Source organism: Coregonus clupeaformis, unplaced genomic scaffold (genome assembly GCF_020615455.1).
Source record: "Coregonus clupeaformis isolate EN_2021a unplaced genomic scaffold, ASM2061545v1 scaf0896, whole genome shotgun sequence".
NCBI lineage: Eukaryota > Metazoa > Chordata > Actinopteri > Salmoniformes > Salmonidae > Coregonus > Coregonus clupeaformis.
The window spans coordinates 163,543-179,507 of NW_025534350.1; the positions used below are offsets into that span (position 1 = coordinate 163,543).

Here is a 15,965-nt window from a genome sequence, read left to right on the forward strand (position 1 = left end):
TGAATGTCCTTCAGTGGCCCAGCCAGAGCCTGGACATGAACCCGATCGAACATCTCTGGAGAGACCTGAAAATAGCTGTGCAGCAACACTCCCCATCCAACCTGACTGAGGTTGAGAGGATCTGCAGAGAAGAATGGGAGAAACTCCCCATATACAGGTGTGCCAAGCTTGTAGCGTCATACCCAAGAAGACTCGAGGCTGTAATCGCTGCCAAAGGTGTTTCAACAAAGTACTGAGTAAAGGGTCTGAATACTTATGTAAATGTCATATTTCCGTTTTAGCAACATTTTCTAAAATCCTATTTTTGCTTTGTCATTATGGGGTAGTGTGCAGATTGGGGAGGAAAAAACAATTATCCATTTTAGAATAAGGCTGTAATCTAACAAAATGTGGAAAAAGTCAAGGGGTCTGAATACTTTCCGAAGGCACTAACATTCAGTATAAAAAATATGCAGCAGTAGAGTAAATTAGAAAGGGTTGGCAAATACTTTTTCACAGCACTGTACCTTACTATAAGGAGGGAGAAGCACTACATGCACATAGAGCAGAACTGGTGCGGCATTAGTTTAAATAATTACATTTTCCACATGGTAATCAGAATCAGTTGAGTGTAATAACTAATTGTTCACTCAAATAAGAGGAAATGTAGAAGACAGGAGTGGAGGAAGAGGGCAACGGTTAATTGTTACTAGTTAACTGACTAAGTGTTCCAAAAGGTTACTTTCTGCTTGAATAAAATGTATGAAATAAAACGTAATTTGTTTTTTTAACCTTAATGTACATGATTGATAATTTATTACGTAAAGAAACATCAACATTTGCGAGCTGTATGCCTCATCTAAGAAAATCCCTAAAACAATTCACACGAGACAGACTAGGCTGACTATTCATCAGTAACATTAGCTGATACTAAGTAATGATATTAATATGAGTAACACTGTTTATCAAATGGAGTTAAGGAGGGTTTTGTGTGTGAGCGCGCAATGGTTTCCTCCATTTTATACAATCATTTTGCAATTAATTGCTTTTCTGATCTGTTAGCGGGAAAATACACTAGAGCAAAAGCATTCATATGAAGGCTAAGTGTTTGTGTAAGTCTTTGGGTGCGTAGTCCATTGACAATATGAGCCATAGTCCAAATGCAGTTACTGTCCGAAGGGAGATGATGTGGGGTCAAAAGTCTTAAAAAGGTCTTTCAGTGTTTTTTTGTCACGTAAGTCCCCACTTTTGCTCCTCATTTGTCCAGACAGTCGCTTTGGTTGTACATCAGTGTGAGGTGGAGTCATCCGTACCATCGCTTGGATTGGTAGGTTGTGAACGCCGGGGGTATCCACCTGGACCGGACTCCTACCTGAATTCCTGGAGGGAATGAGATGCTCTCCTGCAGCCTCCTGGGAGTTGGAGTCCTGTGGGGAAAACTGTGGCCTGAGTCCTGCAGGGCTGGAGAGTCCAACAGCAGGACCTGATGTTCTTTCAGTAGAGGGGGAGGCCAGAGGGACAGACAGCTGGTGATTGAGCGAGAGGGAGATGGGAGGAAGAGGGGCAAGGTCTTCAAGGGACCAAACCACATCCTGGGCCAATGTGGACCGTGGCAGGGTGATGTCCACCTGGTGATGGTGGTGAGGGTCACCGAGTGTCACGTAAGGTACTAACGGTTCTAATGGATTTACCAACAGCTCATCTCTCAGATCGCACTCCTCCGGCTCACTCTCCATCTCATCAACCTCCTCCTCCACTTCCTGGCTCCGCTGTCCTGTAGAAGTAGATCCTCTGGTGATTTGGTCCTCATCACTGGAACACAGGACATCGCCTCCTGAAATGGGTCACAACAGGTCTGACACACTTCCAGCGGTAATGGACACAATCCTGAATATATTTTGATACACACTAAGAGCACCCCCCAAAAAAAAACAACAACAGTTTAGCCAGAAGTAGGTGAGAGGAAATAAGTATAAAACATGTCGATGCAACACCAAGCACACCACAATGCATTTATGTTCCAAAAAAGACAAATGCACTACTTCTAGCATGTGTCTGACAGTACCTGGATCTTTGCAGCCGTTACTGCTCACCTGCTCCCCCTCCTGGCGGCATGGGCTCAGGCGTAGGAAGAGGGTCCTCAGAACAGAATTGGTTGTGGTAGGCTCTGGAGGCACTGCATTAATTCAAGGAGGGTACGAAGTGGTGATGAAATACAGCAAGATGCATTTCACACAAAGAGACAATTAAAGTATTGTTATTGAGTAAAGCAGGCCCTTACCAGTGAGTGGTGTTGGGTCTGGAACCTCATGTTCAGGCTCGACTATGCAGGGATACGGCCGGGTCTGTGTTGGAGGGTCAGGGAGGGTTGTCTGGCTGATGGGCCCTGCAAAGAGGCTGCGAATGGGTTTTCCCAATTGCGTCTGAGTCTCAAGCACAGCCTCAACTGAATGAGAAGCTGGTCTATTACAGCCAGTGACATTTCTGGGGGGATCTGGTTGGATCGGTGTTGGATGGCCGGAAGTGGAGGTCTGTGTGAGGGGGCCGGCAAAGAGGCTACGGAAGGGTTTTTCCATGGACTTCTGGGACTCACTGACAGCCTCAACTGAAGATGTCCATCTCTTGCAGACTGGAAGAGGCTCAGAAGACCGAATGGGGTCTGGAGGACCAAATGTAGTGCTGGGGGGATTTGGCCAGGTCTGTCTGGGTCTGGGAGGGTGGTTAGTGGAAGTCTGGCTGATGGGACCTGCGAAGAGGCTACGGAAGGGTTTTCCCATGGGCTTTTTAGAAGCTGGTGCCTTACAACCTGGGGAGTTCAGAGAGTGTGAGGGAGGGTCAGGAGCGGTCTGGCTGATGGTTCCTGCAAAACGTCTGCAGAAGGAGTTTTCCACGGGCTTACAGGGCTCAAGCACAGCCGTAACAGAATACGAAGCCGGCCTTTTACAGCCCGCAGGAGGAGCAGAGTCTGAAGGACCCAATGCAGTGCTAGGGGAATCTGGTTGGATCTGTGTGGGAGGTTGAGGAGAGGAGGTCTGGCTGATGGGGCCTGCAAAGAGGCTGCTGAATGATGGTTTCAAAGATTTAGGAGACCCAAGCACAGCTGAATAATAAGCCGGCCTCTTATAGACTGAAGGAGGATCAGGGAGCCGAATGGAGTCTGGAGGATTTAATGTAGTGCTAGGAGGATCTAGTTGGGTCTGTATATCAGGGTGGCGAGTGGACTGGGTGATGGGGTCTGTAACGAGGCTGCGGACAGGGTTTTCCACAGGCTTGTGGGACTGATGAACAGCCTTAACTGAATAAGAAGCGGGTCCCTTACAGCCTGGCATGTTTATGGGAAAATTAGCAGACTTCTGTATGGGAGGTTTAGTGGAGGTCTGGCTGATCGGCCCTGCAAAGAGACTGCACAATGGTTTTTTCACCGGCTTCTGGGCCATAGAGACAGCCTCAACTGAATAAGGAGCCGGCCTCTTATTCATACGAGGATCAGACGACCGAATGGGGTCTGGAGAAATTAACGTATTGCTGGGGGGATCTGATTGGATCTGTGTGGGGTGTGGGAAGGTCTGGGTGATGGATCCTGAAAATTGGTTGCAGAAGGCTTTTTCTACAGGCTTCTGGAATCCAAGCACAGCTTCGACTGAATAAGGTACATTTATCTTGCCACATGTAGAGTTTAGGGGTGGATCAGGGGGGCAGATAGAGTCTGGAGGAACCAATGTAGTTGCAGGGGGATCTGGTTGGGTCTGTGAGGTCTGGCTGATAGAGGCTGCAAAGAAGCTGCGGATGGGTTTTTCCAGGGGCCTATGGGACCCAAGCACAGCCTCAACTGAATAAGAAACCGGTTCCTTAAAGCCAGGAGAGCTTGGGGGAGGATCAGGAGACTGAATGGCGTTCGCACGACGGGCAATGTCCTTCTCCACGACCTCAGCTGACACATTCTGACATATCGGGGAACTTTCCTCAGCATGTGGCTCAGAGGGGCATGAGCTGTTGTAAAAGTTTGGCCTGAAATCCAGACAAAAATGTAGTCAATAAAACACTAGTGAATAACTTATTTACTATCAACAGTGTAAAATGTAAAGCTCAACCACATAATATACACTACTATTCTACTACAGCACTGTGGTGTGTTGGCTTCCATTACTATCCTTGTGGGTACCGGAAATCCCCAAAAGTTGTAAAACAATGAAAATTCTCCTTCGTGGAGACATTTCTCAGGTTCCCATGAGGACTAAGGCTATTATAAGCTTAGGGGTTAGGGAAAATGTGAATGGAAATACATTTTAGGTCCCCACAAGGATAGAAAAAGAAACGTGTGTGTGCATGTGCACTCGCGTTCTTAACCTTAGTGGATTCAGGAATATGTCAATGACAGGCTTTGTCTCAGCTGTCGCTGACTCCTTTGTGGCCACTGGCTCCTCCATGCTGATTGGCTCGTTCTTTTTCGCCAGTTCCTCAATGTCCTTGTCCCTCTTCAATGCCTGCATAGGAGAAATAAGCCCTAGTTTGTAGATAACAGGGAACAACAATATGTCAGTCTAAGGGCAGGAGTGTCATCTCAGGGTGGACATACAGTGAGGGAAAAAGTATTTGATCCCCTGCTGATTTTGTATGTTTGCCCACTGACAAAGACATGATCAGTCTATAATTTTAATGGTAGGTTTATTTGAACAGTGAGAGACAGAATAACAACAAAAAAATCCAGAAAAACGCATGTCAAAAATGTTATAAATTGATTTGTATTTTAATGAAGGAAATAAGTATTTGACCCCCTCTCAATCAGAAAGATTTCTGGCTCCCAGGTGTCTTTTATACAGGTAACGAGCTGAGATTAGGAGCACACTCTTAAAGGGAGTGCTCCTAATCTCAGCTTGTTACCTGTATAAAAGACACCTGTCCACAGAAGCAATCAATTAATCAGATTCCAAACTCTCCACCATGGCCAAGACCAAAGAGCTCTCCAAGGATGTCAGGGACAAGATTGTAGACCTACACAAGGCTGGAATGGGCTACAAGACCATCGCCAAGCAGCTTGGTGAGAAGGTGACAACAGTTGGTGCGATTATTCGCAAATGGAAGAAACACAAAAGAACTGTCAATCTCCCTCGGCTTGGGGCTCCATGCAAGATCTCACCTCGTGGAGTTGCAATGATCATGAGAACGGTGAGGAATCAGCCCAGAACTACACGGAAGGATCTTGTCAATGATCTCAAGGCAGCTGGGACCATAGTCACCAAGAAAACATTTGGTAACACACTACGCCGTGAAGGACTGAAATCCTGCAGCGCCCGCAAGGTCCCCCCCTGCTCAAGAAAGCACATATACACAGGCCCGTCTGATGTTTGCCAATGAACATCTGAATGATTCAGAGGAGAACTGGGTGAAAGTGTTGTGGTCAGATGAGACCAAAATTGAGCTCTTTGGCATCAACTCAACCATGTTTGGAAGAGGAGGAATGCTGCCTATGACCCCAACACCATCCCCACCGTCAAACATGGAGGTGGAAACATTATGCTTTGGGGGTGTTTTTCTGCTAAGGGGACAGGACAACTTCACCGCATCAAAGGGACGATGGGCGGGGCCATGTACCGTCAAATCTTGGGTGAGAACCTCCTTCCCTCAGCCAGGACATTGAAAATGGGTCGTGGATGGGTATTCCAGCATGACAATGACCCAAAACACACGGCCAAGGCAACAAAGGAGTGCCTCAAGAAGAAGCACATTAAGGTCCTGGAGTGGCCTAGCCAGTCTCCAGACCATAATCCCATTGAAAATCTGTGGAGGGAGCTGAAGGTTCGAGTTGCCAAACGTCAGCCTCGAAACCTTAATGACTTGGAGAAGATCTGCAAAGAGGAGTGGGACAAAATCCCTCCTGAGATGTGTGCAAACCTAGTGGCCAACTACAAGAAACGTCTGACCTCTGTGATTGCCAACAAGGGTTTTGCCACCAGGGGTCAAATACTTATTTCCCTCATTAAAATGCAAATCAATTTATAACATTTTTGACATGCGTTTTTCTGGATTTTCTCACTGTTCAAATAAACCTACCATTAAAATTATAGACTGATCATGTCTTTGTCATACTTTTTTCCCTCACTGTAGTTACTGACCGCCTCCAGTAGCTGTTTGGTGAGCTCAGTCAGGGGTTCATGGGAAAACCTGCACTGGTCTCCTTGGTAGCACTTCCCGTGGGTATGGAAGAACTTGCAGGGGAAACTCTGTGGGTACTTGGTCAAGGAGAGAAAGCTAAAATGTCTGCATCTACCCCTACGGCAGCCATTTTGTTGTTAAGGTACTGTTCGCTATGGGTCGTTAAGGTATTATTTTGCGATCAAATTCTAATTTTTTCACAAAATATAGCAAGAGGGAGAAAGACAAACACACAAGGATACAGTATAAAAACATAACCAGAGTACAGTCATTTCCCACTCACCCACCCTGTGGCAACCACTACATAAGAGACATTTAGAATAAGCTGAGAAAAGGATATTGTGCATGTATATGCAGCTCTGTCCTTTCGAACAGGATCCCTGGACGTAGAATTTACACACTTCGTTGATAGAGTAGTTGATGTCCAGAGCATGTTCTAGCTGGCAGTCATCACCCTGCAAAACACACAGAAAATAAGTTGTTGGGGTCTCTATACAGATGGGTCATGCCACTGACAGTATATACTGTAAAAGATATCAACATACCTGACTATCATTTGAATATATTGGGTTTAGGTTCAATGACAAGGGCCCATTAATATTGTTACAATTTCTAATAATAAAATATATAGAAACTTGCCTTGATGCACTTTCCCCTGAGGAAATGTCGACAGATTAACCTTCCGTCAATCTCCAAAGCATTCTGGTCTTTGAATTCCTTTGTCATGTTCTTTTTCCCCTTTCCAGTCAAAGTTTCCTGGAAGAGGTTGGAATCAGCTGTTAAAATGTACATAAGACTGAAATCACTGGCTTGGGTTACTTAGCTGTAACCGAGCACATCGTAAAGCTACAAATGAAATTTCTATGGATATTGACAAGGAAGTTTGCATGATATAATTTACTAGTGTTAAACGTCCATCTGGGAAATGTCGTCCACCTCTACGTGACTGGTCAGTGCCTCGCTTTGACCAATCGCCCCTCTTGTCACAGCCCGGGCCTCTATTGTTCCACTCTCCACCCCTGTTGGAACCACCTCCACCCCTGTTGGAGAAGTCTCTGGGCTGGTTAGTGCCGCGTCCACCCATTCCGGTAAAATCCCCACCCCTCCTGGCAGAGTTTTCCCCTCTGCCTCTGGCCTGGTTGTCAAGTCTCTGCTGCTGAGGCTCCCATTGCTTCCGTCCTTTCTTCCTGTTTATACCTTGAACATCCTTGTTCTGATCAGGATCTGTGGAAAAAGTTAAATAAAAATCCTACACACCTTTTAAAGTCTGAATGCATTGCTAATAGTAAAGGGTTAATGATCCATAAAAACCCACCCTTGGCTTCTCCGGGCCTCATGTTCTTCCTACCCGACTTCTCTGTATTGTGTCCTGGGTGTTCACCTTCCTTGTTATGGCTGTAGAAGTCCAGTTCTCTACTGAAGTCAAGGCTTGGTTGCTCGTAATCACACTTCACCATGTTGTAGTCTCGGGCCACAGAGTCAAAATCTTTATAAGATTGTGGTGGGCCTTTATGAATCGTACTTTTCTTGGCCTGGCCAGACTGCTCCTGCGGAAAAAACACGAAAGGGTAACGTTATAACCTCAAATCACAAGGAAAGGGGCAATACCAAATCGTAACAGTTTGCGGCCTGTTTCTATACGAACATTATAATCTACAGCAGGGCTCGCCAACCCCGTTCCTGGAGCGCTATCACCCCAACCCTAATCTAGCGCACCTCATTCTAATAATTAGCTGGTTGATAAACTGAATCAGGTTAGTTACAACTGGGATTGGAGCGAAAACCTATCGGAGGGCAGCTCTCCAGGAACAGGGTTGGAGAGGCCTGATCTACAGGTATGTGGTGTGCAATTAGCCTAGTAGTGTAAAGCACTGCACAAAACACACAATTACAGGTCTATGTTAGTTAGGCTTACGTCAATGTTTAGTAAAAAAACTTAAAAAAACTTCTCCATTCTGAATTGGCCTGTTCAGCATCTGTTTAGTACATGACAAGTTCACCTGTTGGTCCCCTTTTTTTCTCTTCCTGGGGCCACTCTGCTGACCCCTTTGCAATGGCCTCTTTCTGGACTGGGCATCTTTTTCGTTATCCTTCTCCATTTTAACTGGTTCCAGTTGCCTTTCATCCCTTTGAAATCTGAGAAATTGTAGAATCAATAAATTCTCACAGTTGGCTATGTACTCCAATTCAAAGCTGAAACACATGACTAAGTTAGTTAACGTTAGCCAAGTTACATGAATTCAGCATAGTAGAAAAGAGAGTAGAAATAATTACTATTTGTATTATAGCTAACGTTAGTAGCTTACCTCTCTCTCGACTCACAAGGCGTCGTGTCAAATTCTTTGTTTGGAAGACTTGAAAAAAGGCTGGTGAATGCCATGTTGCTGACATACAATGTTGAGTAGGGTAGACCTACTCCTCTCTCCTCAAAATAGAAATGAGAGGTTATTAATTCATGACCACTACAACATGTGTCTAGGTCATAGCTATATACAGCAAAAAGCTAGCTAATGTAGTGTGTTGCTACTAGTCGTGCTGCTGCTCACTACAGACAACATTGCAAGTGCGTGTTGGCTCGCGCACCTGCACCCCGCTATCTTGAGGCTCGCGCACTTCACTTGCAAACGTTTCGTCTTGTTAGATGAGCGAGCAGCACTAATACGTTTTATATGTTTCCATAATAAGCACACCCAAATATATAATTTCGATAACGAAGCCAGTGCTCTCACCAAATAAACAGCTCACTAGAGAACGGCATGACGTTTTCCTTGCTTACTTCCGAGCACGTGTGCACTACGTCGCCGCCTATTTGTCAACTGCGTTCCTTCATAAATTTAGCATTTTGAAACGTTTTGTGTCTGTCGCTGGCTACGTCAAAAGGATACGTTCAGTTGATTAAACGTTTTGCTACGGTTTGAAACAGTAACGGTAGTACTAATCGAAGGGCAGTGGCGGCTCCTGAAAAAATTCTCAGGGGGGGCAATTTTTCTGATGATTTAGGTGACCTACACACATTTAAAAAAAGATATGTCCAGCAACAATATGAAGACAGGGGCAGCATATAAGTCAATACCAGAAGCATTTATTGACTGATCTCAAAAGTGTTGGCTTACAAAAGCAAAATAAGTTATCACAGTAAAAATAATCAAGGGTGTTCTTTCACATTCCTCAACACTGCATATGCATTTCCATAAAACACCTCATCTAATTGTGCCACAAAGTTGACAAGTCCAAGAAAAATACCAGGGTTGGTGGAGCCCTCAGTTTCATCTTTGCCTCGCAAAGCTAACTCAAACACTCCGCAAAACTTCACACACTGGATTAGCCGGCTGAGGATGTGGCGGTTCTTGCTAACCTCATCGTTGTGGCGGCGGACAGCTAGCCTGTATCCCTCATCCAGTTGAGTGGCAATGTTCACTCTCCCCAAAGCAGACAATCTCAAACAGCTATCCATGTGGGTCTTTGACAGCTCATGTTTCTTTATCTTTTCTGAAAGATGGTGCATGTCCGTTACACCAGTCGCTGTCCAAGCGGTGCTGTCTGCCGTGCCGCCTTCAGGGTGAAAGAGTAAGCAGGGGTAGCAGAAGACTGCATTAGCTACATCGCAGCCTGCTAGCCAGGTTTTTCGTTCGTACCAATTTTTGGAAAATCCTCGGGTGTAGGACTTTCCCCCTTTAGTAGAAACCTGTTGAATTATTAAATTTGGTCTGGGAGGTCCTAATTGTTTCGTTGCCAATTTATCTTGATTTGTTCGCCGACAAAAAGGAACTTCTTTCAAAGAGACAATCGAGTTGCACTGAACGCTAGCCATCTTGACAGTAGTACGTGAATTGATTGACACTGCTACCCGCTCTTTTCTTAGTTACGTTCATGGTTATGTTACGTATGACGAAAGCGCGTAAGTGCAAGCCCTCCCGGAACCCATAGAGATTGTATTGAAAGCTCTGATATTTGAAAAAAAAGATTTTACATGAGAGTCTATGAGAGACTTCTGGGGCGATTTTCAACCTGACTGAAATCGCCCCCAAAAAGGGGCGGGGCCATTTGAAGCACGACTTTAGCCTGATTGGACATTTAGTGGCAGATCAGACGTCTAGATTAGAACACTGATAACTACTGTTGCCGTGATATAATTGATTAGAAAAAAAATCCCTTCCTTTTCCCGTTTGGCAGTGCGTCGCCCATATCGCCCTAATGAACACACCGCCCCTGTCGAAGGGCACTAGTAAATTTACACTAGTAAATGTTGAAAGATCATTTATCAGTAGAATTCATGACACCATTAGGTCTCTGGGCCAAGCTTTACCAATATTATCTTTGAATTTGTTCAATAAGTCATGTCTAGTAATGCAATGCATTGATAATTTTTCAAATCATCATTTGTAAGAAAATTGAATAGTCAACAAATGTGAAGTACAATTAGTTACTTGACTGTTTCATGCCATAATCATCAGTCTACTGATATAGTCAAAATTGGTGACAGAACATCAGTCTTTATAGGAGCATAGTCAAAACATCGAAACCAATATGATTACAACGAAACACATTATCATTACTAACAGACAAATATAGCACACCTTGGGCACCTTTAAAACATAAATACAATCTAGATAGGCACTGACCTTCGTTCCTCCACAGTGGAGGCTGTCCCGGTATCTAGCTCAAAGTCCAGGTCAGGGTGCCGGTTGACGCGACAGAGTGAGTTGTCTCTTTCTCTCTCTCTCTGTGTGTGTTTGTGATTCTCTCATTCCCCCAGCTGAACTCTGTGGATCGTCAACGCTGTGTCCCTAGCTGCCCCTCTGCTTCTCTGAACCTCAATATGACACACTGGGCCTCACTTGCCCTCCTTCTGGTTTTGGGCCTCTCCATCCAGGGGACCCTCTCCCAGGATGCTGAGGAACCTGCACCAGTGGACCCAAGCCAGGCCCCTGTCGACCCCTCCCAGGCAGAGGATGAGGACGAGTGGGGACTGAACTCCGTTAGGGGAAGCTTCGAAGCCGTCAATGGATACTTTGATTCCATGCTGGAGCTTATGGGCGGACGCGATGGAGTGTGCCAGTACCGCTGTCGATATGGTAAGAACATGACCAACTCCTCTGGCTAGCCTATCATACATGTATCATATGCGTGGCATGCCAACGATAGTCAGAGGAGTTAGCTAAACAAGCCCATCTAGATATAGACCAGGCTAGTGATTAGTTAGCCAAGATATTCTGTTTTGTACAGACCGCTTCAATGTGATCCTATAGTTCAAATTGTGATTATCCGGCAGGTAGATCCATTATAGATTAGGGAGATGGTACACAATGGAGGTACACATGGACATTAAGATTTTCTGAAGTCTTAACACATCGTCATCTTAAAGCCATTCAAACTCTTTAATGCAAGAACACCATATAACTGATTAGGGAAAGCTTACACCTGGAATTCCTTTGACATTACTAATAACCTTTATCACCTCACATCTGATAATGCACCTCAGTCACTGGACTATGAGCAAGGGAGAGATAGCTGGCAGAGGTGTCATGAGGTAAAGTGTGAAAAACTCAGCGATTCACAGCTAGGCTGTAGTCTTCACCAATGATATCGCATGTCCATGGACTTTACCTGTATTGACATTGGATCCTGTTTTGGTTACCACCATTGATGAACTGATAATCTTTCCCAACAACGTCTGACGGACATCCAACCTCCCACTGGGCACACACTGGTTGAATCAACTTTGTTTCCACATCATTTCAATGAAATTACGTTGAACCAATGTGGATTAGACTTTTAATTGACATCTGTGCCCAGTGGGCTCCCTTCGCTGGGTTAGTCAATCAAGTGTGGATGGCGATCAAGGTTGGGTTCAGTTCCATTTCAAGTCAATTCAGTCCATTTATGAAATAAACAGAAATTCCAGTTCCATTTTTCCTCATTGGATTTAAAAAAACATAAAAGTGGAATTATTCCTAAAATATTCCTAATTTCTTGAATTGAAGGGAACTGATGTTGTCTCTAACATTCTTTCTACCTCAGGTAAAGCTGCTATTCCTCGCCCTGACTACCAGATGCCAGAGCCCAATGGATGCAGCTCCTACTTCCTAGGTCTTCCGGTACCCAATAGTGTATGCATATGTGGATGATTGGAAACACACACATCAATGCTCAGTGAAACATTTCCACAATGAAGTATTTTTCTAGAATGCAAATCAAAATAGTACATTGGTCATACAACTCCAATAATATACAGATTGAAGTGTACACATACACTGAGTGTATAAAACATTAGGAACACATGCTCCTTCCATGACAGACTGACCAGGTGAATCCAGGTGAAAGCTATGATCCCTTATTGATGTCACTTGTTAAATCCACTTCAATCAGTGTAAATGAAGGGGAGGAGACAGGTTAAAGAAGGATTTTTAAGCCTTGAGACAATTGAGATATGGATTGTGTATGTGTGCCATTCAGAGGGTGAATGGGCAAGACAAAATATTTAAGTGCCTTTGAATGGGCTATGGTAGTAGGTGCCTGGCACACAGGTTTGAGTATGTCAAGAACTGCAATGCTGCCGTGTTTTTAAACGCTCAACAGTTTCATGTGTGTATCAAGAATAGTCCACCACCCAAACGACATCCAGAGAACTTGAGCATTGGAGTCAACATGGGCCAGCATCACTGTGGAACGCTTTCGACACCTTGTAGAGTCCTTGCCTGACAAATGGAGACTGTTCTGAGGGCACAAGGAGGTGCAACTCAATATTAGGAAGGTGTTCCTAATGTTTTGTACACTCAGTGTATAACACCATCATAGCGCACACACACACATACTCACCACCCTTGTCCTGTTCCATCAAGGTTGATCTGGGTATCCCAGCCATGACTAAGTGCTGCAACCAGCTGGACATATGTTACGACACCTGCGGCTCCAACAAGTACCGGTGCGACTCCAAGTTCCGCTGGTGTCTCCACAGCATCTGCTCTGACCTTAAGAAGAGCCTGGGCTTCATGTCAAAGGTCGAAGGTCAGTCAACCTGATGCAGTGTACATGGAAAGTTCCACAGTCTGAAAAGTGTAGAAGCCGTCAAGCCCTTGATTCCTCTGTTCCTCAACTCCCTCTCAAAGTCCATTGCAGGAGGCTCCAACGTCCCTCCCCTCAAACCACCTTCTCCAATGAACTTTGAGGGGGGGGGGGGGTGAGGATGGGGGGGCAAGGAATTAAGGAGAAATCAAAGATTTGACAGCTTGTATACTTTTCATACAGAGCCACAGATTACACCTACAGCCCTATACCTGAACTTCATTGCACATTCATCAGGCCTATTGATATTTTGTTCAAGATGTTTAAATAGGCCAGTAATTAACTCTCATCCCCATGTCCCTCTTTACCTTCTAGCCTGTGAGACGGTAGCAGACACCCTGTTCAACACAGTCTGGACTCTGGGCTGCAGGCCCTACATGAACAGCCAGAGAGGAGCCTGCCTCTGTGAAGGAGAGGAGAGGGATGAGCTTTAAATTAGGGTTATAGACACACACACACTCACATATGCACACAACACACACACACACACTCACGTATGCATGCACGCACACACACATACAAACAAACACACGCACATAAACACACACACGGCTCTCCTATTCACCAAGTAATATGGGAGGATATTTCACTCCAAATGACTGCTGGAGATGCAACTTGATTAGGGTTTTTTCAAAAGACTCCTATTTTGGTTATTTGTGTAATTTATTTGGAGGTGTGTTTTACTAGGTTTTGTTTAACAGAACAAGTGCTGTATATTTGCAACAACTGTTGGTTTCTTTTTTAAATCTGCAAAAAAAGACATACTACAGTACAATCTTGTATTTGTCTTCTTGAATTGTAGAAAATCTGAAATGACATGTTCCATGCCATGTGCTTCAGACTGTATCTCTTCCTGAAAACAGAGGAACACAGAATACTATGGATAATTTTCTAGTACATATGTTGTAGAATGAAACACCTATATGCCTTAAATGCTTATGGATTAAGAACCAATTAAAGGGTTAAAACAGAGCAGAGACATTTTTTTGGTGCAAATGCTGTGGTTCTAATAATGGATGATTCCCTCTAACTCCCTGCAGCTGATCTGGGTATGGCAATGAAGAAGAAAATGTATCGTTGTGGCTGTGTGGAGATAGGAGTAACAATGGAACTGGTGTTATCACTTGTTTGTGCTTATGACCTGATGCACATAGTCACAAGGAAAAACCAGAGGGTCCTGGGAGGATGGCTGTGGAGAATGGGTTATGAACACGACATGTTTAAACCATGTTTAAGTATTAATTGATATGTTTTATAATGTGTTATGAAATGATAAAGGTAAAACAGAATGAACATGATTGATATTTTGTACTCCAGATGCATGTCTGGATAGTGAGTATAGTCAATACAGAGTGTGATTGTTCTTTAACGTACGTATGTATATAATTTTTTGAGTCACGCCACTAATAAGAGACAGAAGCCCCACTTAGAGAAATGCACGTAGCCTCGTGAGTAACCAACATGTGACACTGAAAGATGTTATTCATTCACATAGAGAGGAGTAACTATGTATGTTGTATAAGCTTGACTATGCATTTGTGTCTGTATAAAAAGAGAGCTTCAAGTCATGGCAAGCAGCTACTCCATGGACCAGCTCAGCTTTTGTTGCTTCATGTAATAAAAGTCTGTCTTGATCCAACAAAAACTCTGGAATAACTTTTTATTGTTAACAAGTATAGTGATAATTATCCACGACAATACACACAAATCTAAAGTTCAAACTATACACTATCTACACAAATATAATGTACATGAATTTACAAAGATGTATTATCTAATATTAAGTTCAAATGTGTTTTATGTCTAGACATAACTTAATTCATGATTAATTTTTAACCCCATTAGGTAGAAATTATACATTACTCCACACTTAGTCCTGAGATACAAAGAAATCTGTTTATTAAGTTAAATATATACAAAGTGAAACAGGACAGGATCTATAGAAATAGAAGCTTGGAATTGAAAATAGTCAGACAGTTTCCTGTCTTTTATAACTAAAACAACCTCTTGGCACTGCCAATTCCATAATAACATAAAAGCAACCTGAACTTACAGTACACTGAAAAAAACGTCAATATGAAGCCTCAGAGGACATGGCCAGAAGACAACAAATCCTATGGTAGTATTATTATACATGCAACAATTTCTCATTTTTTACTGAGTTAAGAGTTCATATAAGGAAATAAGTCAATTGAAATAAATTCATTAGGCCCTAATCTATGGATTTCATAGATGATCCTGCAGGTGAAGAAGCCGGATGTGGTGGTCGTGGGCTGGAGTTGTTACACGTGGTCTGCGGATGTGAGGCCGGTTGGACGTACTGCCAAATACTCTAAAACAATGTTGGAGGCAGTTTATGGTAGAGATATTAACATGAAATTATCTGGCAACAGCTCTGGTGGACATTCCTGCAGTCGGCATGCCAACTGCATGCTCCCTCAAAACTTGAGACATCTGTGGCATTGTGTTGTGTGACAAAACTGTACATTTTAAAGTGGCCATTTACTGTCCCCAGCACAAGGTGCACCTATGCTGTTTAATCAGCTTCTTTATATGCCACACCTGTCAGGTGGATGGATTATCTTGGCAAAGGGGAAAATCTCACTAACAGGGATGTAAACAAATTTGTGCACAAAATTTGAGCTAAATAAGCTTTCTGTGCAAATGGAACATTTCTGGGATTTTCTTTTTCAGCATTTACATGTTGTGTTTATATTTTTATTCAGTGCACAAATCTAGAAATATTCTGGTGGTAGAATGCAATGACA

At 43.8% G+C, this 15,965-nt stretch overlaps 2 protein-coding genes across 3 annotated transcripts; one reads left to right on the forward strand and one right to left on the reverse strand.

Moving 5' to 3' along the window:
• Positions 1-254: 254 nt before the first annotated feature.
• Positions 255-8,946, reverse strand: LOC121533999 (zinc finger CCCH domain-containing protein 6). 2 transcript variants are annotated; one of them, XM_045217030.1, is made up of 12 exons: positions 8,862-8,946; positions 8,439-8,557; positions 8,133-8,268; positions 7,448-7,679; positions 7,034-7,356; positions 6,772-6,888; positions 6,473-6,587; positions 6,093-6,202; positions 4,327-4,463; positions 2,261-3,987; positions 2,045-2,155; positions 255-1,813 (listed from the first exon to the last, which is right to left on the reverse strand). In XM_045217030.1, exons 2-12 carry the CDS (start codon positions 8,510-8,512, stop codon positions 1,146-1,148), a joined length of 3,750 nt encoding a protein of 1,249 aa, XP_045072965.1. In that variant the 5' UTR covers positions 8,513-8,557; positions 8,862-8,946; the 3' UTR covers positions 255-1,145. The 2 variants fall into 2 exon arrangements, with proteins under 2 accessions (XP_045072965.1, XP_041696339.2); XM_041840405.2 differs by having other exon boundaries at positions 8,439-8,554; positions 8,862-8,889.
• Positions 8,947-10,826: 1,880 nt separating this feature from the next.
• Positions 10,827-13,676, forward strand: LOC123485904 (group XIIB secretory phospholipase A2-like protein). The gene is made up of 4 exons (XM_045217047.1): positions 10,827-11,207; positions 12,154-12,242; positions 12,975-13,140; positions 13,513-13,676. Exons 1-4 carry the CDS (start codon positions 10,952-10,954, stop codon positions 13,629-13,631), a joined length of 630 nt encoding a protein of 209 aa, XP_045072982.1. The 5' UTR covers positions 10,827-10,951; the 3' UTR covers positions 13,632-13,676.
• Positions 13,677-15,965: the final 2,289 nt, after the last annotated feature.

Excerpts from the sequence above, each read along its gene's own strand:
- LOC121533999 (XM_045217030.1), bottom strand. The coding sequence starts at position 8,512 with ATGGCATTCACCAGCCTTTTTTCAAGTCTTCCAAACAAAGAATTTGAC. Across the intron at positions 7,680-8,132 it reads GAAAAAAAGGGGACCAACAG|GAGCAGTCTGGCCAGGCCAA; the intron begins GTGAACTTGTCA and ends TTTTTTCCGCAG. Across the intron at positions 6,889-7,033 it reads CAGATGGACGTTTAACACTA|GAAACTTTGACTGGAAAGGG; the intron begins GTAAATTATATC and ends AACCTCTTCCAG.
- LOC123485904 (XM_045217047.1), top strand. The coding sequence starts at position 10,952 with ATGACACACTGGGCCTCACTTGCCCTCCTTCTGGTTTTGGGCCTCTCC. Across the intron at positions 12,243-12,974 it reads GTCTTCCGGTACCCAATAGT|GTTGATCTGGGTATCCCAGC; the intron begins GTATGCATATGT and ends TGTTCCATCAAG. Across the intron at positions 13,141-13,512 it reads CTTCATGTCAAAGGTCGAAG|CCTGTGAGACGGTAGCAGAC; the intron begins GTCAGTCAACCT and ends TTTACCTTCTAG.